A 26,598-nucleotide genomic window follows, 5' to 3' on the forward strand; every position below is an offset into this window, starting at 1 on the left:
TTTATTTTGTTTATTAGATTTCTTGTTTGTTTACTTTGATTTTTAGATTCAAATGTTGATAGACATGTATTTATTGCCATTTTAATATTCATTTCTTTTTCTTCTCCTTCTCCTTCTCCTCCTCTTCTTCTTCTTCTTCTTCTTCTTCTTCTTCTTCTTCTTCTTCTTCTTCTTCTTCTTCTTCTTCTCCTTCTTAAAAAATACCCTTTAATGTTTCATGTAATACTGGTTTGGTAGTGATAAACTCCTTCAGTTTTTCCTTGTCTGTGAAGCTCTTTATCTGACCTTCAATTCTAAATGATAGCTTTGGTGGGTAGAGTAATCTTGCTTGTATATCCTTGCTATTCATCACTTTAAATGTTTCTTGCCACTCCCCTCTATCTTGCAAAGTTTCTGTTGAGAAATCAGCTGACAGTCGTATGGGCACTCCCTTGTAGGTAACTGCTTTTCCCCTTCTGCTTTTAAGATTCTCTCTTTGTCTTTAACATTTAGCATTTTAATTATGATGTATCTTGGTGTGGGCCTCTTTGGCTTCCTCTTGTTTGGGGTTCTCTGCACTTCCTAGACTTGTAACTCTATTTCTTTCACCAAGTAGGGGAAGTTTTCTGTCATTATTTTTTCAAATAGATTTCAATCCCTTGGTCTCTCTTTTCTCCTTCTTGTACCTCTATCACATGGATGTTGACACTCATGTTGTCCCAAAGGTCCTTTAAACTGTCCTCATTTCTTTACATCTTTTTGCTGTTCTGATTGGGTGTTTTCTTCTACCTTATCTTCCAAATCACTGATTTGATCCTCTGCCTCATTGAGCCTGCTGTATATTTCTTTCAGTGCACTCTTCATTTTCAGTAGTCTTTTTTATGGTTTCTATATCCTTTCTCATGCTGTTGAGCATCCTTATAATCATTATTCTGAACTCTATATCTGATAAATTGCTTATCTCCACTTCATTTAATTCTTCTTCTGGAGAACTCCCTTGTTCCTTCATTTGGGGCCTTTGTCTCTCTATATTGGCTGCCTGTTTGACTTTGTTTCTATGAATCATGTAGATTTACTAAACTCCCTGTCTTTGTAGGGTGGCCTTATATAGTAGGTCGCCTGTGGTATCCAGTGGCACAGTCTCCCTGATCACCAGAACCGGGTGCTCTAAGAATGACCCTTTTTATGTTGTGTGGGCCCTCCTTTTGTAACTGAGTCTTGATTGCTACTGGCCCATTCGTGTGTGGGCTCAACCTTCAGGCTGGCTGACAGTGAGGCTCAACCCCCAACACAGCATGCAGGCTGTTGTGCAGGTGCTGATCACACGAAACAGAATTCACTTCAGTAGGATTTGGTGCCTGCCAATATCTCCCTGTGGATATGCTGCTTGTGACGCTTATTGGATCCTGCTCTGTTGTTGTCTGAAACTATCTACTGTGTTTACTGGTTATGGGCCTCTCTGAGGGACTCTGGTGCAGGCCAATGTCAGACACTGCCTTTACTTGGCCTTGAGCACCTGTTTGGAGCTATCAGTGATCCACAACTTGTGGCTTCCTCTGCTGGGCCTCGGTGCACGTGGAAAGGACCAAGCTGTGCACCAAGATCTGCTTTTAATAGCCCCAGGCCCAGGAGCAGGTCAGGCAAAGACTCAAAGCACCCAGGGATCTGCCTCTGCCTGCAAGCTGTCTATTAGCCTCAGCCACTTAATGAACCTCTGGCTATAGTCAGGGCTAAGCTCCACAGGGTGGGGCAAAAAGGATTCCAAAGGGTGAGGCTATTTGTTCCCTCCAGGCTAATGTTGAATGGATGGGAAAGGTCTGCCTGAGAAAGATGGCTTCTGCCGTATGGGGGAATGACTCAGCACAGGGATCCAGGCAGCTGTCCTCACAGCTCTCTCCCCAGAGACACCAACCCTAGATTCTCCTCACGCAGCTCTAGTCTACTCTGCCCTTCCTCTGCTGGGGCCCTAGGTGAGTGGCTGCAAATGAAATTTTATGTGTTGGTCCTTTAAGAGGGTACCTGCATTTCTAGCCATCTATCCCTGGTAGACCAAAACCCCCACTACTTTTCACAACCAGATGTTATATGGGCACCTTTCCCAGTTACAGAGCTCTGGGCTGAGGTTCCAGGTTTGGGGTTTAGACTCCAGACTTCTCAGGGGGAACACCCCCCGCCCCCCACAGATGAGATATCTCTCCAGAATTTCTGCTGCTGCCTGTGGGAGTCTAGCTAGCTCTCTCACATCTCCACACTTCCTACCAGTCTTGATTTGGCCTCCTCTCTATGTCCTTGGTTATAAGGCTTCTCTCCAGCTAGTCTTCAGTTGGTTATTCAGGATGATTTTTCTATATTTTAGTTGGAATTCCAGTTTGGTACCAGGAGAAGGTCAGTGTAGCTTCCACCTAATCTGCCACCATCTTGGACTTTCCGGGAGTCTCTTTTATAAGAGTACAAATCCCATTCATTAGGGTTGTACCTTCCTGACCTAATCACCTCCCAAAGGCCCTACCTCCCAACACTTTTACCTTGGGTGTTAGGTTTCAACATATAAATTTGGGGGGATCATATTTAGACCTAAGTACCAAGCTCACCTGGTTAGGTCAGGGAAGCTGCTGAAAAACCTGAGACTTAAGTGAGACCTGAAGGGTGAATGGATGTTGTCAAAAGAAGAGAAGGCTAAGGCCAGCCAGTGAGAGGCATGAGCATGCAGGGGCACTCTGAGCCAGGAAGGACTGAGAGAAGCTCTGGTTTCTGGTCTATTGAAACACTTCTGAAGACTCCAGAGAATTTCCCTAAGTGTCTATGGGACTGAGTGCATTGAAATCATGTGATGTCCTAGTTAAAAAATAAGTGTTTTAGTTCCCTTGCCAGACATACCAAATCAGCCTCCTTTTCTCTTTTAACAAGTTCCAGGCATTGGAATACACACCCAAGTTTCAAAGCCACAGCCCAAAAGTCTCTGCTGCCTGTGCAGATGGTCAGGAACTCCTAGATCACAGGTCATTGCAGAACCAGCCGAGCAGCGTCCCCAGGGGAGAGGTGTGCCTGTGGAACCCCAGAGAGTGAGGAATGAAGGTTAGTTACTGTACTTCACCAGCTGTACGGGCACTTCTCTTTTTCACATCTTAACATCTTTGAAATTGGGATACACTTAAATCCAAGGCAAGAAATAATTTAATTAATAGCATTTTCTTCCTCTTTAATGATGAAACAAATAATGACATGTCTTCAAGGTTTGTTAAAATTTAGTAGTTGTCTTTCCCCACTTTCCTGGCTTCCCCTCCAACTTAGCTTAGCACACCCACCCCGTCAGAAGTGAATTATTTTGCTCCCTCTCAGAGAGAAATCCACCAGGGGGCATAGTATTTTATGCCATGCTAATTTATGGTGCATGAACATGCCATCCGTGGCAACGTTTCCCCACCTGACATCTTTAAATGTTTTCTTGTGGTTTCTGTTTCATTTTTTACTTTAGTCACAAAGTCTGACAAAAAATTAAAAAGTGTTTCTGGGTTGTATTTTCTTCAACAAAAATAACTTTACAAATAAAAATCTCAACAAACCAGGAAAGAAAGTTCAGAACTCTTCCACTGCAACTGACATGAAAGAAAATAATTAGAAAAGCAGAATATTCAGTGGTAATACCTGCTATCTGAACTGCTCAGAGTTAGTTCTGGTTCCCTTGTGGTAAAATGCAGGGTGGCCAAGGTGGAAAGGGTCTAATCTCAGGCAGGAAGGGAGTGGCACAACCTTTCCAGTGAGGATTCAGGTACTTGTGCTGCTCCCTCCATTTCCGCGGTCGCTGGCCCTATCACCCTGAGATCTTCTCCTGAAGATTATTGGGACCCTTGAAGTAAACAGCCCAGAATCCACATCCCTGCCTCGGAAGAAGGTGCAATGAGTGTCCATAGGAGAGCAGACAGGGGTGAACCAAGTCTGTTGTTCCCAGAAACCAGAAACTTGGCATCTAAACTTTTGTTTGCCACTCACCTCACACTTTTTTGTTTACCATGGGCACCAATGTGGTAAAATCATTTTCTTCTGCTTAAGGTGATTCACCCAGGAAAAAAAAGGGTTTGCGATTGATAGACCCTAAGATTGGTCTGCTAAGGTGACTCTTCATAGCTGGCCCTTTTGGCCTCGTGGTTGCTCCCTCTTGGGAAAGGAGACACTATTGAAAACTCCCCATATGGGACAACATCCTTAATCTTTGGTGAGACAAAATCTTCATTGCTACCTGCAAGGTTCCCATCACAATGCCTTCCACAGAGACATAGGAGGCATTGCTGGTTGGTGAGCACCCATCTCCCCTGAGGCTAATGCCCTAAAGTAGTTTAAGTATGGCATTGACTGCTGGTTGCCAGTCAATAACTATCATCTCTCTCTTTATTAGTCATAGAATTTTGATTTTTATTCAGACCCACAATGGTGCCCACTTTAAAAGACTACATTTCCCAGACTCCCTTGCAGCTAGTTTGACCAGTCAAGTTCCAGCAAATGGAATATAAGCAGAAGTGTAGAATAGTCCTGGAAGTCTCTTTAAAGGAAGCTAAGAAGAATTGTTCCTCCTTTCTGCTACCTGGGAAGTGTCTAAGATGGTTGGCACTCTAGAAGCTATCTTGGACCATGAGGTTACCTTGAGGATGGAAGGCACTATGTGAGAATGCTGGGACAGAAAGATACAATTGTCATGGCACTAATATACTGGACTGCCTGCCTCTGGGTTCCTTTGAAGTGTGAGGGAAATAGCTTTCATCATGTTTAAGTCATGATTGTTTCCAATTTTCTGACATAAACAGATGAACCCAATCTTAACAAATTCATTTAATATTATAAGCTGTTACCTTTGACTTTCCTGACTTACTGGAGGATCATTCTCTCATTCTCCTGGGATACAGTAAGCTAAGATAAATAGCATGGACTTTGGGGCATTGAAATAGGTTTGAATCCGTTTTGCTGCTTGTTGCCTCTGTAAAGAATTATTCTTCTCTGTACCCGTTGTCTTTTTGTGAAATGATGTTTATTAAATAAAATACATATAACATACCTGGTACATAGGAGGGACCCAACAATATTAGTATCCTTGTCTTCCCCTCTTCCCTATGTTGATAACTGGTTTTAAATACCCCAAAGAAACTCTAGATAAATGCACATTTGGGTTTATTTCTCCACAAGCTGACCCTGCTATCATAATCTTGGAAATACAGCAGTGTGGTTGAGGAAGGTAAAAACATCCAGTTAATTCAGCAGGAAGCACAGAAGAGAGAAAGGCAACCAGGAGAAGAAACAGTAAATGGAGCCTCTGTGATCAGGTACAAACCTCCCATAGCTCAGAGAAGAACTGGGTTCTCCAGCTGAATCCACACCAGTGGCCAGTTGGGACTGAAAGGGCTGGCACTTAGTTTTCCATGGAGCTGTTGTCCCTAAAATTCTATGCAATGGAGTGGCCGACAGCATTTCCAGCCTGTGAAATAAATACAAGTTGACAACCTGGAGGAAGATTTATGTGTGGGGTAGAAGCTTACCTGATGAGACTCAAACATCTCTGAAACTAAGTGCATTTAAAAGGATCCTAAGCAGGATCCAGTGTTCCAAAAGTGGGAAAATGGGGCCCATGTCATGTTTGAGAAGATAGCAAAATACATCAGGGAGAATCTTCAGCTGCTGGACAATAGGCCCGATGGCACCTACTGTTTCAGGCTGCACTCCTACTGGGTGTACTGTGTGAGTGAAAAGATCTTGAAGTTGGCTGCCAACATCTCTAGTGACAAGCTGATGTTGCTGGGGACCTGCTTGGGAAAGACTCACAAATTCCAGTTGCACATCACAGCTCTGGATTACCTCACACCCTATGGCAAGTACAAAGTGTGGATAAAGCTGGAGCAGAGCAGTCCTTCCTGTATGCGAATCTGGGTCGAATCACTGAAAATACTTCTCAGTATGGGGAGTGGTGGTGTACTCCATTGCAGACCTCCCTTTGGATTTTGGGGTGGCAGCAAAGTCTACACAAGACTACAGGAAAGTAGACCCCATGGCGATTGTGGTATTTCATCAAGCAGACATTGGGGAATATGTGTGACTTGAAGAAACATTAACTTAAAATGTAATCATCCCATGGACTTATGGCTGTGTGGAAGGGCCCAGCTTTGTTTCCTGTGTCTGTGAAGACTCCACCATCATGTTGAATTTTGTCAACACTGTGATCTCTCCAGGGACTTGTTAGTTTAATATTCTCTCTATTATGGACAAATGCAGGCTGGACTCAGAAATGGGTCAAAAATGGTGTTTTAGGTGTTTGTTACTAAATAGAATATTGTGTTTTATATTTCAATCAGAGGGCTTCTTATTTTCAGTAAAAGAAAATTGTCCTATTATTGAGGACGAGAATAGCTTATTATTGTTATCTATGATAACACTGTTTTTAAAACTCATGGTAAGAACACAACCATTTTTCTTATTTATTAATACTATGAAAGATAGATATTGCTATATGAGAATACTAGGCCATGAAATGCAAGGTGGATAAAATACTAAGTGCAATTTATTCTGCTACTTTTCCTTATAGTAGGTGTTGTGTGGTGTGGAAGAAAACGTGGATTCTAAATCTAGTTCTAATACCTACCAGCTTCTGTGATGCTTTAGATGAGTCATTAAACTTTAATGAGCTGCATTTTCTTCTGTTTAAAAAAACAGCTTTAACCATCTATTTAAGAACAGATTTTAGAATTAGAAATCATGATTGTAAAGTATCGAACAGTACCTGGCAAATGACAGGTGTTGAATAAATGGTAAGAATTTTTTAAAAAAGAACCCCAAGCAGCCAAATTGTGAGCCTTGGGCTGATGTCCAGGCTCATAAACACCTCAGTGCCCTGCTCTAACCTCAGAATAATATATTGGGAGAATTCAAGATTGCCAGCCTCTTGGCTGCTCCAAAGCTATGGCGTGGAGGAGAGAGCATGACAAATTAGTGGAATGGGGAAGTGGACCACCCTGGTAAAAAAAAGTAATGGCAGGGCTTCCTGCCCTGGCCATGACCCAGTCTGCAGTCATGTGCAGCCATAGTTTTGAAATCATTTTACTTCTGGACTTTTCAGGCAGGGCCAAAGACCCTATGGGACTTCCAATTTTTCTAAGAAATATTTATATAATCTTTTAAAAAATACATATTTATTGATTTCAGAGAGGAAGGGAGAGGGAAAGATAGAAACATCAATGATGAGAGAATAATTGATCAGCTGCCTCTGCATACCCCACGACTGGGGATCAAGCCAGCAACCCAGGCATGTGCCCTGACCAGGAATCGAACTGTGACCTCCTGGTTCATAGGTTGACACTCAACCACTGAGCCATGTCAGCCAAGGCAGTTATATAAAGTTGGAAAAAAACAGTTAGTTCAATCTGTCTTCTCCACTTCCAGAGAGTAGGAGAGGTGGTGGGTCACAGCTAGTTAACACAGAGCCAGGCCCAGGATTGGGTTCTCTGATTCGTACGTTTGGTCAAGGTCTTTTTCAGTCAAATTTTAATATATGGATTCAATTATCAACCAACTGGGAATAGGTCTTATTTTAAAACCCACATTTCAACATGATCTGAAATTTCAGACTACTGCGAGGCCCCTGGTACACTCAAGTTTTGAGACCCACACACACAGAGCCAAGGAAGGGACAAGGACAGCCATCTACCAAAGCTAAAGGGAAAGACAAGGAGCTTACGTTGGAAAGAAGGACCAAACTCAGAAACAACAGCTTCTATGTTTATTGAGCTGCTAGGAACCAATTTAAAGCTGTGCTTCTGCTTCTAGAACCCCAGCACTAGAAATGAGATGGATCTTTGAATGAAGAGCAAGGCCGGCCTGGACTTAAAACCTACAAGCTGCCAGACACACATTTATTTACTCTGTTCCCCATAAAGTACAGGTCTACACTCACTTTCCATGCATGGAATGCCACAGTGTGCCAGGGGCTTTTCTAGGTATTTGATTCTTATAGTCAAAGAGTAAGAGAGGTTAGGTGGGAAAACAGAATTTGGGGTAGAGAAGGGTGCAAGGCCACATGGTTAGTGATGGACTCGAAATGCAAACCAAGCCCCCACGTCAGCAAGCCTTTGTGGAAATCGTGAAGAGGAGCTTCAACACCCCTTTGTTACTTACACCATCTGAGCTGTGTTCGGTACAGCCTGCTGCCCTCTGGGGACCAGCCTTTAAGGCTTACAGGGCAGCTCTGGCACCCACAGCCAAAGACAATGAACATAGGTACTTTCATGCAAAATCTTTATTTGAAACATGTGTGTCATTGAGCAGGTCAGTCATCCTGGAATAGCACGTCTTTACATTATGCAGAGAAATACAAGAGCTCCTTGAAGACATTCAGCTGCCCCTCTGGCTTCCACAGGGGAAAGGGACTATTAGTCGGGGAAGCGCTCCTCCTCACCCCAAATGAAGGCATTGGGACAAATAGCCAGACTTGCCTTTGGGTTCAAGTTTCAGTCAGAGGCCACAGACCAAGGCCCTTCTTGTCCCCTGTACTAAACACAACTGTGACAGGGGCTCTCAAAAGTCAACGCCAGCAATGCGCGCACGCAAGCACTCTGCCCACCTCACTGCACTGCCCATCTCGCGGCACTGCTGGTGAACTTAAGGACTGTTTCCACGGGCAGTTTGCTAGACCATAGAGATCTTTCCAAAGGACTTTAATCTGAGTTGCAGTCTTAACCACTCCTTAACATGCAGGCTGAGGACCATTCTTTCTTTAATGTTATTTTATCATCTTCCTTGGTTGAGTCCACAGTGGACCAACCCAGAGTTCAGGAAAAGGACCTCCCACCATGCAGATTCTTAAAGGTCACTTGGAATGTGTCTCTTAAATCCTGTCCTGAGTAGCAGCTCTCCTCCCACAAACAGATGTACAGAATCTGCAGTGAAAAGCATAACAGAAAATGCATCTCCCCCATAAGCCTACTCTAACAGCTTCAGTTCAAGAAAGACACTCCCACCCCTCAATCCATCCCTTACACTTCCTGCCCCCTGCAGATGATCTAGCAGAACAATGGCCCAAACATGAAAGTAACTGCCTACAAGAACTTGGAAAACTGGAAGCGTTTCTCTAAGCTCAGATATTTAGAGAGAATTCTGCTTCACTGGCCACTTTCCAAGAGATGCTAACCTGATACTTAACTGTGTATTATTTAACCATTTTAAACAAAACAAAACAACAAAATAGCCAAAACACATAAACATAATCCTTGGGGACCAGATAAAATGTGAGTTAATCTTATCTTCCATCGGTCTCTTCTGCTCAGAGCTGGGAAGTAGTTGTGTCAATGGTGGATGGGGCTCATCATTTCCCCTCAGAAGCCCTTAAACCAAACTTGTATCAAAGTAAGTCCTTTTATTGTCACAAAAAAATGGTCAGGATCTAGTTTTAGAATCATTGGAGTTTATGCACTTGAACTTGCATTAACACCAACCCTTCACCAACAGTCAGATGAGTAGCAAAAGTTCTAATTAGATTTTCCACATGAATCAAAACCTCAACCTACACTTCTAATATGGACACCAGAATCTCAGAGTAGACACATTTTTAAGTGACTTTAAAAAAAGAAACCCAAATAGTTAGAAACAACATGGAAAAGGATTCTGAAGCTGCAGTCAGGGGCTGCACTTCTAAGAAGTTTTCTGTGGTTTGCAGAAAAGAAAGATTGAAAATGATAATAAAGATATTTGGTTTTCAATCATTCAGAAATTTCCTTCAAAGAGGTAATTAGAGCTATACCAATATTTTCCCTTACTTTTACAATTAAGAAATACAAATACATTTCATACATAATTCCTCATATAATTTTTAGTTCAAATAGTCAGAGTTAAAACTTTTAACTTAATTTTATAAGCCCCAAATTATTAAACACCAAAAGTTAGTCAAACATATGAGAAAAACAATGACAGACACAAAATAAAAAAAAATAAAAATTCAGCCACAACTAATAACAAAGAGGTATGTATGTATGAACAATAGAAGTAATAAAAGAATAACTATCATTAAATTCAAAACCTCTGGGAAAGCTATTTCTGATTAGACTGTATTATTTACCTTAGAATACGCAAGTTTAAAAGTCAAATTTTCAAAGTTACTATATTCAAGCTGGAATCCAGAAATGAAAGTTAGAAGTAAAAATATTGATAATTTCAACTAAATTCAGAGTGGTTTCAGAAAACTATAATAATTTAGAATAAAACAAAGTAAAAGTATCACACATAAGGTACATTAATTTTTTTCTCTTTAGGATTCTTCTCTTTCCCGTGAGGAATAAACTAAAATTTAATTATTTTCATTAAAAGAAGTCTTTATATGGGATCAACAAAATTTAGAAGGAAGTCAGAACACAGTTCAAATATACGTATATATGTATGTGGCTATATGTATATGTACATATATATCTGCATATGTTTATATGTATATGTAAACATATGCATATATATGCATTTCACTTGCATTTAAAGAGGGAAACATGTGACCACCCTCATTTAGTTCTATCAGATTACTGAAGTGATTCAGTGACCATGACAGAGTAATAAGCCACTTATTCACTAAATTTTTCCTGGGAAAAACAATCTAAGCTATGCCTAGCAGACACTTGGCCCTTCTCTTTGTGTTGTGAAAACAAGAGCCTACTGCAACTTTTCACAAGAGCCAAAAATCAGGAAAGAAGTGGCTATGAGTAATAGGTAGGAACCAAGACTACAGATAAGTGTATTCAAAACGATTTTTCAGAATTATTTAGATCCTGTATTGTTTATTACAGTCCAAATACATGAAGTTCTTATGAAATAAAATCATATGTTACAGATAAAAACAGGCCAGGAAAGCCCAGTCAGAATTGTTTTAGGGCCAAATTGCAGACCACCCAACAATTCACATTTTAGGAATCTGAAATGTCTAAAAATAGATCAGGTGGTTTCTCAAAAAACAAAAACAAAAAAACAACAACACACACACACACAAAAAAAACAAGGAGAGAGAGAAAGAAGGAAAGAAGGAAGAAAAGCCCCATGCCCCTGTCTGGTGTGGCTTAACAGTTGAGCATCAATCCAGGAACCAAGAGATCGCTGGGTCACCAGTTCCATTCTGGTAAGGGCACATGCCCGGGGTTGTGGCCTTGATCCCCAGTAGGGGGTGTGCAGGAGGCAGCTAATTGATGATGTTTCTCTCTCATCGATGTTTCTCTCTATCTCTCTCCCTTCCTCTCTCTCTAATATATTATATTAGAGAAAAGGGAAGAAAGGGGAGAAAATGTTAGCTAACAAGAATACCTTACTTAGAAAGAAGGAACAAATGCATAAAAAATGCATTAACTTTGTGCAGGATAATGCAATAGTAAACACAGTAGAATACATAGGCCTCATAATACTTGTAATGGCATATATATGTCTCTAGCACATTTTTAAAATATGCAGAGATTAAGTAAGGATCATTCTAGATAAAAATACATATTTTTAAAGGGTTGGGGGAGGAAAGCATGGTCTCAGGGCAGACCCCCATAGATATACATAAATGAAACTACACTTTTTGGTAATTCTAGTGGATAGGGCAGCAAAAATTGTGGACGTTGGCTGGTTTTGAGAGGATTATTTTCACATATAACCTTTTAGTTATATTTGTAAAAAAAACTTTTGTGAAAAGTTTAGTTAATCCTGTAAAACGTCTATATTGAGATCTCTTTGTAAGATAAAATAAAAATAGCCGAGTTGTGAGTGGGTGAGGGATATGTGCTTTAGCGCAGATGTGGGCCCTCTGTGGGCCCTCTCACACAAAGGGATACAGATTCTTAAATAAAATAAAACTTCCTTAAAAATCTGCCACCTAACAACTGTTTACATCATAGAAAAATAGCATTTTTGTAAAAAGAAATATAGTTACTTTGTTAAAATGGTCTATTTTAAACCAGCAATTATTTTTCATATAAAGAATTTCTAAACGTCCATACAGAAAATAAAAATAGATAATACCGAGTGCAAAGCAGACATGGCATGTTTGCAAACGAGTAAAGCACTTCATTACTAGATAAATAATATTCTTAGTACGTTATAGTAAGTTTTAATCTTTTAGGAACTTAAAAAGATATTGCTTTTAGTCTCTGATGGCAAGTTACTTATAAGTGAAGTTACTTCCAGCAGCAGAAGGCCAAATTGATTAAAAATGGATCAGATATAGTCATTCACATTTCCCCTAAACTCAAAGTGCAGAAACGCTGTCCCAAATTCCTTTACGTGAGCTTGGACCACAGGCCCTGGAGATGTGAAAGGGAATTTATGGCATTCACAGTCGTTTCAAAAATCATTCACTCTATTCTCCATGTTCAAATTGTCACAGAAGCAGATTAACACCAAACATTTTACCAGTTTGGCTAAATCCATCATGCAGGAGAGTCCATGTGACTCTTCTAAATACAGGTATTAACTCTTCATTTATAAAAACAGATAGTTTCAATGGACTACTTCATTACTTCCACAAAGCAATTCTGAAGGCATGACGAGTCTCCTGGTGGCAGTGGGAGTGACACCACAGAGCACTAACAGCCAGCAGTTTCCAGGGCAAGCTGGCTGATAGACAAAATCACAGAACACTCAATTTGCAACTATGGTGGGTGCACTTCACTGGCATCTCATCACACTCGCTCCACTCTGCTAGGGTCATACGAATCTGTAAAAAAAAAGAAAGAAAGAAAGGAAAATTAGTGTAATATTCAACTAGTTTGTTTCCTGTTTAATCCTCAGACCATAGATAAATATGTTTAGGGAGCAAAATCCATTTCAACAATCTTGTTTTCACTGAGTGAAAAACTGTCATCAAAAAGCTGTTTTAAAGGGACATGTATGATCACCGATGGAAAAATGTGAGTTGCTTAATATTTTGATGGTCTCTTCCTGATGTTCATAATGAAATATAATTAACCTTAAATGTGATGCCTGTTAACCAGCAGTGGTGTGCTTGGCTGATACCAAGGATTGTTTAAATGTTTTGGTAAATTACAATTCTAATGGAAGTCTGCTTTGCTGTGTGCATCTCCATGACTGAATGCTGTCACCGGAAAGCTCGAGGACTCTGAAATCCTGACTGTTTGGCCTCCTGCCTCTGACTGCCACCAGCCAGCCCAGGGCTGGACACAGGCCTGTTAGCACAAATCTTCTGGGTATGAGTCTGGGCCGCCCACGGATCCATTCTGTAGCCCACACTGGAAAACCCCAAACGGGGTCAGATGTCCTAGATTTCCCAGACGGGACACCCCACAAAAAAACAGCAAACAGCAGCCCTAACCTGCCCTCAGTGCTGCAGCCGGTGCTGCTGGCTGTGGCCACTTGGGAGTCACAGATCTCTGGGTCCAGGCAAACCTGAAGCTCACACATCTACCTCCTATGGTCAGAAATTCCTGCCACAGCAGCTCAAAGGTTTTCTAACTTTTTAGGAGAGAATACATAAGAACTCTGGAAGGATGGCACAATTTGATAGTTATAAAAAGTATTACAAACAATCGCTTCTCAAGTCACCTGGAGAACTGTATTATGAGCCCACACAGATTCCAGGGTCTCCAGCAGCGCATCCTCCTCGCACCTGCTCAACTTAACTACAACATATTTACTGCATGAAGCTGCAACTGTGACAACTGAGACAGCATCGAGAGCACTCTGACCCTGACACGATAAACCAATAGGGCAGTCTTTGCATTTGGGAAGAGGAGTTCGCTGTTCCTCAGACATGATTCACTGTGCTAAGTGCCCATCAGACTAAAGCCAGCAGAGTCCCAAGAGCCAGTGCCTTCTGATTTCTTACCCAGAACACCACCCAGTGGGATGAGAGGAGGTTAACAGCTGAGCACCACTTTTGCGCTGCACCAGCCTCACCGTGAACTGACTCTGACAGGGACCACCTGTGAGCAAAGAGGTCTTCTTCTCCACTGAGAATGTGGGCTGTCTCGTATGGTGACTCTGGAAAGGGTGCACTGCAGCTGGGGAGAGGTGGGGACGAGGCTGAGCATCTGTGAGGCCTCACCTCACATAGGCATGGGCACTGACCAGCCCCTCAGGGCCAGGTACTTGGGGACACCTCCACCGAACGTGCCTGCCCTCCAGGGCCCCACTGTAGAAGTTAGGGGCCAAAAGACAGAGTGGGAAGAGAATTCTGAAGAACATGGGCTCCTTCCTCAGGTCATGGAGCATCTGGGTCCATTAAAAATGAGCCACATATATTATTTTACATTTTCTAGTAGCCACGTTAAACCAAATAAAAAGAAACAGGGGAAATTAATTTTAATGCTATATTTTATTTCACCAAATAGACCCAAAATACCATTTAAACAGGTAATTGATATAAAAACTGAGAAATTTTAGATTGTTTTTGTACTGAGCTTTGAGCTCTGGCGTGTATTTTGCACGTATGGCCCATCTCAGTTGGGATGAGCCACATTCAAGTGCTCAGAACCTCATGTGACAGAGCTACCACACTGCCAGCCAGGCCTAGAGAACAGAGAAGTTCTCTGAGGAGCTGGAATCCTGGCTCCTGTGGGTAATATTTAGATGAAGAGAAGTCACTAAGCCTGCCCCAATGGATATTTCACATATGACCACCCCCTTAAAGATGTGCTACGGTCTAGCCTTCTAATATCATTATGTGGCATCACGAAACCTTCCAAATTTTCCTCACTGCAGCCCTGAGGCAGTCTCTCCTCCACAAACGCATTAAGAGAATATATGGAAGTTATGGAACACTATCAGTGCCTGGGATTACATTCTGAATTGGAACATAATCCATCCAGTGGAGATAGCATTCTGTTCCCTGATTTAGTTTTGAGCTGCTGATTTCTTAACCAGAGCCTGAAAAGCCCACTGAAAAGATGTTGGCTGAAATGCCCATCTTTAAACTGAGATAAAGACACTTTATGATGATAGGTACTACAATACCACATAGATAAAAAAATTCTGGAAGGTGGTGTGTGTGTGTGGGGGAGCACTTATAGATAAACATGATATATTCTTATTTTGAAATTCCATAACAAAATCTAAATTTGAGTGGGCTGTGCATTCAGGAACAGTGAAGTGGTTCTGATACATTGGGGTGATGGAGGCAGGGGGTGGGGTGGGGATAGAGATGAGGAGTCTTGTATTCAAAATAAAACTTAGCAAGCCCTGGCCAATGTGGTTCAGTTGGTTGGAGCGTCAACCCATGCACTGAAAAGTTTTAGGTTCAATTCCCAGTCAGGGCACATACCTAGGTTTTAGGTTCAGTCCCAGTCAGGGTGTATACCAGAGGCAGCCAATTGATGTTTCTCTTTCACAATGACGTTTCTCTCTTGGTCTCTCTCTCCCTTTCCCTTTCTCTAGAATCAATTAATGAGCATGTCTCCATTGAAGATTAAAATAAATGAATAATAAAATAAAATTTATCAAAAGTAAAACAAAGTTCAAGTTTACCAGCAACAAAGCTTTATTCTAATTTGTAAAGCAACACTGAAGAGAAAATTTAACATTTGTGAAAAATGTTATTAACTCAGTCATATGATCTCTCCAAAGAACTAATTTGAATACTGAGGCCTGATGGCCATCACATGAAAGGCCGATGGAGTTTCACCTGGGCCACTGCACATGTAAGAAATCTTCCCTAGTAGTGTTAGATATGCAGTTACTTAAGAATGCCTGGGGTAGCTGTCTGTCATCATAAGTAGCTCTCGGCCTTCAGATTTTTGGTCATTTTATTATACATTAACAAATTCATCAGAAGAGAAGAAAAAAATACTTCTACTTATTAGTAACTATGGTTAAAAAAAAATAAGGCCACAGGGGAGGTGTTTTTAATGGCTGAATAAAATTAAAATTGGCATTATCTAAGTGTTTTCAGATACCTATCCCATCCCATTTACATGTCAAATGGTAAACTAAAATTGAGGGAGTGCTTTATTGAAACTAGAAATTTTATGTTATAAAATACTACCTGTAATATGTGGTCATGGACTGGGACATAGAAATCTTTACAAACTGGTGTTTTATTTTAATAGGATTTGTCTTATTTTAAAGTCCTTATAATTCTCAGGATGAGGTAGGACTGACAAAATCATCCTAACTTTATAGATAAAGAAACTCATCTTAAAAGGCTGCAATGTCTTTTTAACTAGCACATAAACATGAGTGGGCATATTTTGGGGGGAACAGGCGAGGAGGAATTATGCTGAAGCCTAATAAATCCCCACAGCTCAAAAAATGGGTCATGTAACAATTTTCCACCATAGTGGCAAAGGTTCTTGTCCTCAGCAAAGACCAAATTTGTCAAATGAGATGGTTAAAGAAAGCCATGACAAATCAGTTATTTCAATAATGTAGTATTTTGCATAAGGCACAGAGCAACATTGGCTAACACTCATAAGAGCAACATTGGCTAACACTCCTAAGAATCATACTGCATTTCTGGAAAAATTTAAAAAGTGCCAAGTAGATTTTTTGTTTGACAAAAATATTTGGATTCTTCTAACTGAAACAAGTGATCTTTTCCATCTACTTTTAAATTCTTGGATTTCATCCTTGCTTATATGGTTAATTAATCTATGACAAAGAAGGCAAGGATACACAGGGGGTAAGGACAGTCTTTTCAATAAGTTATGTTGAGAAAACTGGACAGAGACATGCAAAAATAAAGCTGGATCACTTTCTTACACTGTATACAAAAAGTAAAAATGATTTAAATACTTAAATATAAGATTTGAAATCATAAAACTCTTATAAGAAAACAGGCAGTAAACTCTGTGACATTTCTCTTAGTAATATTTTTTTTCTGACATATCTCCTTGGGCAAGGGTAACAAAAGAAAGAGTAAACACATTAAACTATATTAAACTAAAAAGTTTTTGCACAGCAAAGGAAACCATCACCAAGAGGAAAAGGCAACCTACTGAATGGGAGAACATATTCACAAATGATACATTTGACAGGGGGTTAGTATCCAAAATATATAAGGAACTCAGACAACTTAACTCCAAAAAAAATTAAAAATCTAATTAAATAATGTGCAGAGGACCTAAATAGACACTTTTCCAATGAGATCATATAGATAGCCAACAGACATATGAAAAGATGCTCAACAACACTAATCATTAAGGAAATGCAAATTAAAACCACAACAAGATATCATTTCACACCTGTTAGAATGGTTGTCATTAAAAAAAAAGTCAACAAGCAACAAGTGTTGGCAAGGATGTGGAGAAAAGGGAATGCTTGTGCACTGTTGGTGGAATTGTAAATTGGTGTAGCCACTGTGGAAAACAGTATGGAGATTCTTAAAAAAATTAAAATTAGAGCTGCCAAATGACCCAACAATTCCACTTCTGAGTATATATCCAAAGAAAACAAAAACACTAATAAAAAAGATACATGCAACCCTATGTTTACTGCAGTATTATTTACAGTAGCTAAGATATAGAAGCAACCAATGATAGATAAATGGATAAAAAAGTTGAGGTACATATATACAATGGAATATTACTCAACAATAAAAAAGAATGAAATATTGCCACTGTGACAGTATGGATGGACCTAGATGGTATTATGCTAAGTGAAATAAGTCAGAAAGAGAAAGACAAATACCATATAATTTCATTTACATGTGGAATCTAAAAACAACAATAACAGAAAAAAACAAATGAATACTGAAAACAAAACAGAAACAGTCTTATAGATATAGAGAACAAGCTGATGGTTGACAAAGGGGATGGGAGGTTGGGAAAATGGGTAAAATAAATAAATAAGAATTACCACAAAGTTCAAACCTATTTCAAAGCAAGTAAGAGGAAGCTGAAAGAAATATTGACATTTTGAAAAGGGAGATATTTAGATGACATCTCTCCTTATGAAAAAGTAAATAAACAAATACATACACCCTTGGATTTCACAATAGAAAACAGAGAAGCAGGGTGGGGAACCACCCCACTGGGGCAAACTGGGAGGAGGGGGGGCCTGGCTCAGGAGGTCAGACTGGGCTCCTAGGGTAGTGGGGTAACACTTACCTCAGGGGGCACAGTTTCAGCTTACTGTGAAGAGGTCTGAATTAATGAGTTAAGGTTCCCCCAGTCTGTGGTTTATGATGTGGACCTTTGGATAACTACCTCAAGTCATCTGATCATTTTTAAATACATAACTGATAATCCCCAGCCCCTGAAGAAAGTGTCTGAAACAGAGATGCTAAGGGTTCTCCTGGCCTATTTGTGTCATAGTTGAGATGATGAGATTGTGTTTGAGGAAAGTCACTGTTACTGTCATTGGGGACCTGCCCTGGCTTTATGAAACAGAGAAGGCTCTAAAGACACCTTAAGGTGAAAGGATGGAGAGGCCCAAACACCTGCAGGATGCTGTTGCCCAAACTGATTCACCTGGGATTTCAAAATCAGAACTTAGGGGCCTTTAAAGAAACAGAGTTAATGAGTGGACTTTTAGGGGTGGGTGTTGAGAAAGTGAAAACTGTTAATTTATATGTACTAAAGTTTCATAAATGGTGTGGTAGTGAAAACAGATAAAAATGGGAAGAAGGGCAAGGAATTTGGAAGGTGAAATGTGGGGCAGTAGTTTATTTAATCAACCTGTATATCTTTTCTTATAAGGTTAATAAAGAGCAATGAGGATTATTTGGGTGAATGCCTATTATTTTAGGAGAGAGTATAGAGCACAAATGCTATGGTCTCTTACAAGATTTTTCAAGGTGTCTGCACCAAAGTTAGAATACTTTATTGACTCACCTCATCACAGTAAGGGGCCTAATATGTTGTTTATATGGATAATTTGATATAGTAGTTTATGTAATTTCTATAAAGACAATCATTTAAAATATACTACAAGATCTCGATTTTTCAGGAAACTTCTATATAATATTTTGTAAAATGAAACATCTTCTGGTATAATAATTTGCAGGGTCAATTTGATCTTTTATGAATATGCAAATTTTCATTATCCATCAACCTGGTATTTTTTCATGCTCTGAGGATACCAAATTAATACTGAATGCCTGCCCTGGCCGGGTGGCTCAGTTGGGTGGAGTATCAGCCCGTGCACCAAAAGGATTGTGGGTTCTATCTCTGGTCAGGGCGTGTATAGGAGGCAACCAAGTGACAGCTCCATCAGTGTTTCTCTCCCACATCATTGTTTCTCTCTCCCTTCCTCTCTCTAAACATACCCTCCTGTGAGAATTAAAACACAAACAAACACCTGCCACTTGCCTGACTCCTCACCGGGGCACCAGAAGTCCCGATCCAAGTTCTTCTCTCTTCCTGGTGCCAGATGCCCATTTTCTTCCAGTGAGAGTGCGCCCTTGGAGACAGAGAATGCATGTCCCACCTTCCGGGCCAGGTCCCCAGTGGTCAGAGACACCAGGCCTCTTGGCTGAGCTCCTGGGCCCCTCTCAGCCTTCAGTTCCTCAGCATCCTCCACGGAGTCAGTGCTCCGGGAGCTCAGGAGCCTCATCCGAGACATGGAGCTCACCTCTTTCATCCTCATCAAGCGGTCAGGGTCGGCTCGCCTGGGGGGGGAAGCCAGTTTCTCTTGTAAACTTTCAATCACTTTGGAAGTACTTCTGAGCCTCTTTTCTGAGCCTGCCACACTTGGAGCCCTTTCTATGAAATGGAACAAAGTGGACCTGAAGGGTGGTTCTGTCCCCATGCCCTTGTGATTGAAGGACTCCAGGTCACTGGGCTGAGACTCTGGGTCAGTGGCCTTGCTGGGGACGACCCTGTCCACACCAGAGTGTTCAGAAGTCCTTGGAGCCTGCGGGGAACTGTCCCTTTCCCCTACGAACAGAGGGCTTTTGGTCCAGCCACACTTTCTCCTGCCATAAAAGGCATCATTGGAAATGGTGGGCTCATCCGGCTGTGCTGTACTGGACACTGGTTCCTCCCTCGAGGACACCAACCTTCGCGCACTGCCATCAGGCTCAGAAGGCTGGTTATGTCCTGTTCTCCTGGCGCCCGGCAACAGGGACTCCACGGCCACCTCGATGCCCAGTATCCTCGCAGCCCTCATTTGAAGGGACTCATTTGGGGGGATTTCTATTGCACTCCTGTCACCTGAAGACCCATCTAACTTACTGGCACTCCACTCTTGTGCTGGAGTCAGACCCACGGACCTCAAGTCTGGTACCGAGAGTCCGAAAGGTTTGCTGGCAAGAGAGAGGGGGCCCACCGTGCTCCTCTCCTCCCCCCCACCGGGCGTGGGAGGGGCTGCTCGGCTGGGCTCCACAGACTTTAAAGCACTGGGGAGCTCCTGCCCATCCTGGGGCTCTCTCAGTTCAGCTGAAGCAGATGAGGACACAGTGTCACGTGACCTAGAAGATGTTATTCTTTTCACAGGACTTGGGCTGACTGCTAGCTCCTTTATTCTTTTCCCGACCTCTTGGTTTCTCCTCTCGGTAACCAAGCTTCCCTGTGTTGACAGCAACGCTGCACCTCTGCTGTCCTCCACCTGCAAGGGGCCCAGGCACTGAGGACGAGCACCCTGGTGGCAGGTGGCAGGCTTCTGCTCCTCACTCCAACTCTCAGACTTACTCTTAACTCTTCCCGACCTAAACACAGGCTCCTCCGGCACCACCCCCCTTGGCGGCTCCTTCCCTCGCCTTTCCTGGCTCTCTCCGCTGAAGCCCAGATTCCTGAGTGTGCAGCCAGCATGGCCTTCTGGCTGCCATCCTGTCTCACTGCTCTCACTGCCACTGCTGCTCTGACTGCTCTCTTCCTCTTCCTGAAGCTCCTTATTAAAACTTTCTAACTGACTTATCAAATCCCATGGACGACGGCTCACTGGCTTTAAAAGAAACTGACCAAACAGCTGTTGACTATTGCATGGGCCTGTGGTTGCCCCCTTCACCACCTCGCCTCTGGGCACAGGACTGGGTCCACGTCCACGGTCATCCGTGCAGGGCTGACTCTGGCCCACTTTTGGCACTGGGGCCTGCTTTATGAGTAAGGAAGTCCTTGAAAAAGCACTGTAGCTAGAAGGGTTGAGGGACACTTGACCTTTTAGATGATGAACATTTGGCTTCTGGTTCTGGTCACTGGAAGCTAATGTCATGTGCATCTGAGCTTCGGAGGCAGGAGGGTCCAGAAAACTTGGAGTCAGCACTGCATTAGGTGACCCTCCTGACTTAGCGGGGAGGGGCTGCGGGCTTTTGGATTCTTCCGTGAAAGTGGTTTGTGTTTGCTGATCTTTGTACTGGTGCCCTGGCCACGAGCCAGAATACTGGAGTACTCTGTGTTTCATGGGGTGAATGAATCTGAGGTCATCTGTTTGTTTGTCTTCTTCTGGTTCCCCCAGATCTTGTTTTTCAAACTCTGTTCTCCCAGCCATGCTTCCTGTGAGAGCTTGCAGCTCCAGGTCGGTGGAAGACATGCTCAGCAGACTTTGTTCTTGCAGAGCTGGGCTCTTATCAAGCCCATGCTTCTTATCAGCACTCTGTTTTAAGTCATTGTTGTTCGTATCTATATCTGGCAGATGTGATTCTGATTTCACTGGGATAGAAACCAAACAAAATATCGTCTCGTTCATTTTTTTCTTTGAACTTTTCTTGGTCTTAATCCCAGTTTCAAACTTTTTGAGCTTGGTTTGGGTTTCACAGGTACTCTCGCCCTGTGGGTTTGGGGAGGAGGCTTGGCTTTCTGCTTGTCCATGTTGGCTGCCTCTCACGTCAGGCCACTGTCCTCTCATAACACAGTGGTCTCTCTGGTCAGGAAAGCCACCATTTTCTCCATCCCTGGGAAGCTGGCCCCACAGCCACGGGGGGCTGGGATCGGCAAGGGCAGGGCCTCTCTCTCTCTCTGATGCGGGCATGATGCCCTGTGGGTTTAAAACAGCACCATCATGATGCATGCTTCCATGAGCTGGCTCTGGGGCAGAGACTGGACCAGAGTTGTACAATTTCTCATCCACCTTCGTTTTGTCACAGAAACTCTGGGGTTGGGCCAGTTTAATATGTCGGATCCGTGGATCGTCAAAGGGAATATACTGAACAGAGCCGTCGTAAGCAGTGATGGAATGGGTCTGTTTCAGGAACTCATTTCCATTCCCAAGGGAACCAGAAGGAAACTGAAAGCTGGCAGCAGCTTCCACAATTGGATGATGGCGACCATCATACACATGCCTGGGGGCCACATCCTCCCCATAGGGGTTTGTGATGTGCTGGGGTGGCGACCTATATGATGGCGGAGGCACGTACACTGGAGGCTCCAAACCAGAGTCAGGCAGGCCGACCTCCTGCCTGTAGGAAACACTCAGGTCTGCCTGTTGGCTGTCCAGATGGTCGCTGTTTTCCACTCCCGCCCTGGAGTGCTGGTGGGAGTCATAGGAGGGAGGCTTGAGGGGTCTCCCAAATTTTGGCCACAGTAAGGGGACAGAGGAGCCACCCTTCTCAGGGTTCCTTGTGGATTCCAAATTTGGTGCACAATCTGGAGGGTAAAATGGCATTCTAGAAACATCTGGTAAATACCCGTCATTTAATGGAATTTCCATGCAACTCAGGCTCTTAGGGGAGAGAACTCTAGGCAATGACTGGGATTTCCTTTTACTTTGAGAATTCAACACCTGTTCTCCTCGCATGAATGGGTACAGATCTTGAAACAGTTTCTCCCCATCACCATCAGACATCTGTCTTCCTAATTTCCTTGTCTGGTTCCAGCTTTCCAGGCTTACATTCTGCCACTTGTCAGGGCCTCCCATTCTCAGCTTTTCTTCCCAAACCACCTTCTTCCTCACATCCTCTGTCCTTCCTCCAACTTCCCATGAACCCTCTCTCGTGTGGATGGGCAGACTTTGGGCTTGGGTCACTCCTCTGACCTCCAGGTCTTCTCTGTCTCTTGGAGCCAGCAAGCCACCGACCTCCTGTCCTCTTCTCCAATAGGCATGGTTGTGACCACTTTGGTGCTGAGAGGACCACGCCAGCCTGGGTTGATGATAAAACCTATAAAATAAGAGGCACGGAAGTTACACCAAGGGAGGACACACACACTGCTTCTGTGACTGGTGATCCAAGTCAAATGTGGTACAGAACTTTTGAAAAATAGATCCCCCACTAGAGTACTTGTCAACTTTAAAGAAAACACATCCCACTAATTATGGCTGGAAGGCTGTCACATGTTTTGCCATCCAAGGGCCTAGGAATGGCAGCAACAGGCTGCCCACAGACATTAGGACACTGGTTATACTTGAAAGATGTCAAGGCCCTTATAACTTTGAATGCCCAAGGGAACAAGGATAAACCTGAGGGCACTGATTCTCAAGTGTGGTCTTGGGCCCCTGGGAGTCCATTCCCTGCTCAGTCCAGACCACTGAGTTCTGGGTGAACAAGTCTGAGAATCTGCTTTTCACAGCCCCACCCTGTCGCAGTGGTTCTTAAACTTCAATGTGTAACAGGAATCCGAGAGGGTTACTAAGGCCCAGGCTTCTGGGTCCCATCCCCAGTTTCTAATTCAGCAGGCCTGATGAGGCTCCATAAGGAACATTTTTAATTATTATTTAAGTTTCAGGTGTATAACATTATAATTAGACATCTATATACACTACAAAGCTATCACTTCCAAAAGTTTAATCACTATCCATCGCCATATAATTGATTGATCCCCTTCCCACCTTTGGCTCACCCCCAACCCTCTTCTCTTCTGGTAACCACAGACCTGTTCTCTGTATCTATGAGTTGGTTTTTGTTTTCTCTTGTTTGTATATAGAAACATTGGAATACTACTGAGCCATAAAAGAAAAAGAAAATAGTTCATTTGGGACAACATGGATGAATCTTGAGGGTATAATGCTAAGTGAAATTAGTCAGAAAAAGGCAGACACCACATGCTCTCTCTCATATGTGGACCATAGTGATCATTTCTAATGGGCCCCAGGTGATGCTGGTGCTGTTGGTCCCAGCACCTCACTCTGAGAATCATCACTGCCTGTGGTTGTCAACCATGACAGCGTGTTAGAATCTGGAGGGACTTCATTGCTCCTGATGCTCAGGCAGTATCCCAGCTCCACCACGTTAGAATGGTGGAGGCCTGAGGGGGACTAGGCATCAGCATTTTCCCAGGTCCCCCAGGGATTCCCAGTGTGTGGCTGAGACAGAACCATGGCTCTAGCTCAGTTCCCACACTTCCCTCACGTGGGCTCAGTAAAGACACACATTACCAAGTCTCTCCCCCTGGAAGTCAATGGGTTAGGATTCAGGCAGCTGTGTGTGTTTTTTAAATCCTTATTGGAGGATATGTTTTCATTGAGTTTTAGAGAGAGAAGACAGGGGAGAGCGAAACATCAATGTGAAAAAGAAATAGCTATCAGTTGCCTCCCATATGCGCCCTGACCAGGGATTAAATCTGCAACCTAGGCATGTGCCCTGAACGGGAATTGAACCTGCAACCTTCTGGTGTACAGGGTGATGCTTCAACCAAATATTTTTAACACACACTCCAGGGGAATTTTCCCTTCAGACATGTGAGAAATACTTCCAGGGCTGACTCTGAGACTGAGAGGGGGCTCTGTTCATGGGCAGAACTATATACCAGGCAGGAAATGGTAGCACAGTCTGGTATAAATGCCAGCCTAGCTCCAGGTTGCTGTTCACCACCTGGCTGTACATTAGAATTTCCTTGTGAGCCTTTGAAAACTGTCAATGCCCAGGGCCCACCCCCTTATATTTGGATCTAATCAGTTTATTGAGGAGCCCAAGACCAGTATATTTTAATATCTCCTCAAATGAGTCTACCATGCATCCAAAGTTTAAAATCACTGTTCAACCCTAGCTGGTTTGGCTCAGTGGATAGAGTGTCAGCCTGCAGACCAAAGGGTCCCGGGTTGGATTCCGATCAAGGGCACATACCTAGGTTGTAGGTTCCTCTCTGGTCCTGGCCTAGCCGGGGCTCATGCAGGAGGCAACCAATCGATGTGTTTCTCTCACATCGATATTTCTCTCTGTCTTTCCCTCTCTCTTCCACTCTCCCTAAAAATCAATGGGAAAATATCCTCGGGTGAGGATTAAAAAATAAATAAAATAAAATAAGATCACTGTTCAAATGCAGCTGAAGAAAAAATCTGAACACAATTATACTGTACAGAAATATTAAGTGACTGCCTACAAACCACCAGAAATTGGGACTTTAATACAGAAAAACCATTAACTGAAAGGAAGTTTGGGGCACTCAATTATTTTGATTAACCATAGGTCAAGCAGAAAAAGTTTCAACTCTAAAACTGTTGTTTGCTTTTAAAATTATAAAAGTGATATGTATTCATTGCTGAAATTTTGGAAAAATATGGGAAAGTAAATTACCAAACACTACTTAAAACGGTTCTATCAAGAGATAGTTATTTTGATATGACAGTTATTTTCTAGTCTGTGTGTGTGCAAGGATGTGGATTTTCAAATAGCCTTAGTATTCTAGTAGGCATCTGTTTTATGAGAACACTAGTGGCCCGGTGCACGAAATTTGTGCATGGAGGGGGGTTCTTCAGCATGGCCTGCAACCTCTCCAGTCTGGGACATCCCTCTCACAATCTGGGATGACTGGCTCCTAACCACTCGCCTGCCTGCCTGCCTAATCACCCCTAACCCCTCTACCTGCCAGCCTGATCACCCCTACCTTGCCCCCCTGCTGGCCTGATCACCCCTACCTTGTCCCCCCTGCCAGCCTGATTGCCCCTAACCTCTCTGCCTGCCTGCCTGATCACCCCTAACTTCTCTGCCTGCCGGCCTGATCACCCCTATCTTGCCCCCCTGCTGGCCTGATCACCCCTAACCTCTCTGCCTGCCTTCCTGATTGCCCCTGCCTCTGCCTGCCTGCCTGATCGCCCCTAACTGCCCTCCCCTGCCGGCCTGAACTTGCCCCTAACTGCCTCTGCCTGCCTGATCACCACTAACTGCCCTCCCCTGCCAGCCTGATTGCCCCTAACTACCTCTGCCTCAGCCCCCACCACCATGGCTTTGTCTGGAAGGAAGTCAGACGTCTGGAAGATGGCCGGTCGACCCAGTATAATTAGCATATTACCCTTTTATTAGTATAGATAGATTATATAGGCTAGGATTGCTTAAATGGGGGGAAGCCTTTTTTCAGCAGGAGGAGATGCTCTTGGCAGACAAAAACACATAATCCCTATATCTGGACTGATAGCCAGCCATATGCACTATACTGCCAAACTGATCATTAAAAAATTGAATCACTTTCTTACACCTTACACCAAACAGCTGTTGCCCTTAAAACCCCTCCTCAGCCCCCACCTGAGGTTCTGCCTTCGCAGTTCACCCAGAGTAGTTTCTGATTGGTTGGTTTCTATGCCAATCAGCGTCAAAAGCTCCGCCTCCTAGGCAGCCATTGGCTCCTCGCAGTTCATCCAGATTTGGTTCTGATTGGTCGGTTTCTATGCCAGTCAGCATCTCCGGGCCTATCTCTGGGCCTGATCATAGAGGCGGGGCTGATCAGCAGCCGCCCCAGGCAGCTGGCAAGCAGGCTGAACTGCTGACCCTCTGGGGGAGAGAGAGAGGCTTGGCTGCTGGTGAGGCCAGGAGAGAGAAGCAGGGTTTGATCACCCTGCTTCTCTCTCTGGGCCTCGCTAGCAGCCACTGCCACTGCTGAT

The 26,598-nt window shown here is 43.1% G+C and overlaps 1 protein-coding gene and 1 pseudogene across 5 annotated transcripts in view; one reads left to right on the forward strand and one right to left on the reverse strand.

Moving 5' to 3' along the window:
- Positions 1 to 3,772: 3,772 nt before the first annotated feature.
- JCAD (junctional cadherin 5 associated) overlaps positions 3,773 to 26,598 on the reverse strand; it is a 57,724-nt gene continuing 34,898 nt past the window's right edge. For 2 of the 4 annotated variants that reach the window (XM_079769435.1, XM_079769436.1), the window contains exons 3-4: positions 19,224 to 22,945; positions 6,046 to 12,676 (exon numbers count right to left, since the gene is read on the reverse strand). In XM_079769435.1, the coding sequence (XP_079625561.1) occupies positions 12,642 to 12,676; positions 19,224 to 22,945 (3,757 nt within the window). In that variant the 3' untranslated portion in view covers positions 6,046 to 12,641. Of the gene's footprint in view, positions 5,444 to 6,045; positions 12,677 to 19,223; positions 22,946 to 26,598 lie in introns of those variants that run through there. The other 2 variants (XR_013813443.1, XM_079769437.1) reach the window with 2 other exon arrangements.
- LOC307098543 (60S ribosome subunit biogenesis protein NIP7 homolog) lies at positions 5,599 to 6,079 on the forward strand (annotated as a pseudogene). Its single transcript has one exon. The product of its transcript is annotated as a 60S ribosome subunit biogenesis protein NIP7 homolog (transcript).

The sequence above is a fragment of the Cnephaeus nilssonii genome, assembly GCF_951640355.1.
Source record: "Cnephaeus nilssonii genome assembly, chromosome: 4".
Lineage (NCBI taxonomy): Eukaryota > Metazoa > Chordata > Mammalia > Chiroptera > Vespertilionidae > Cnephaeus > Cnephaeus nilssonii.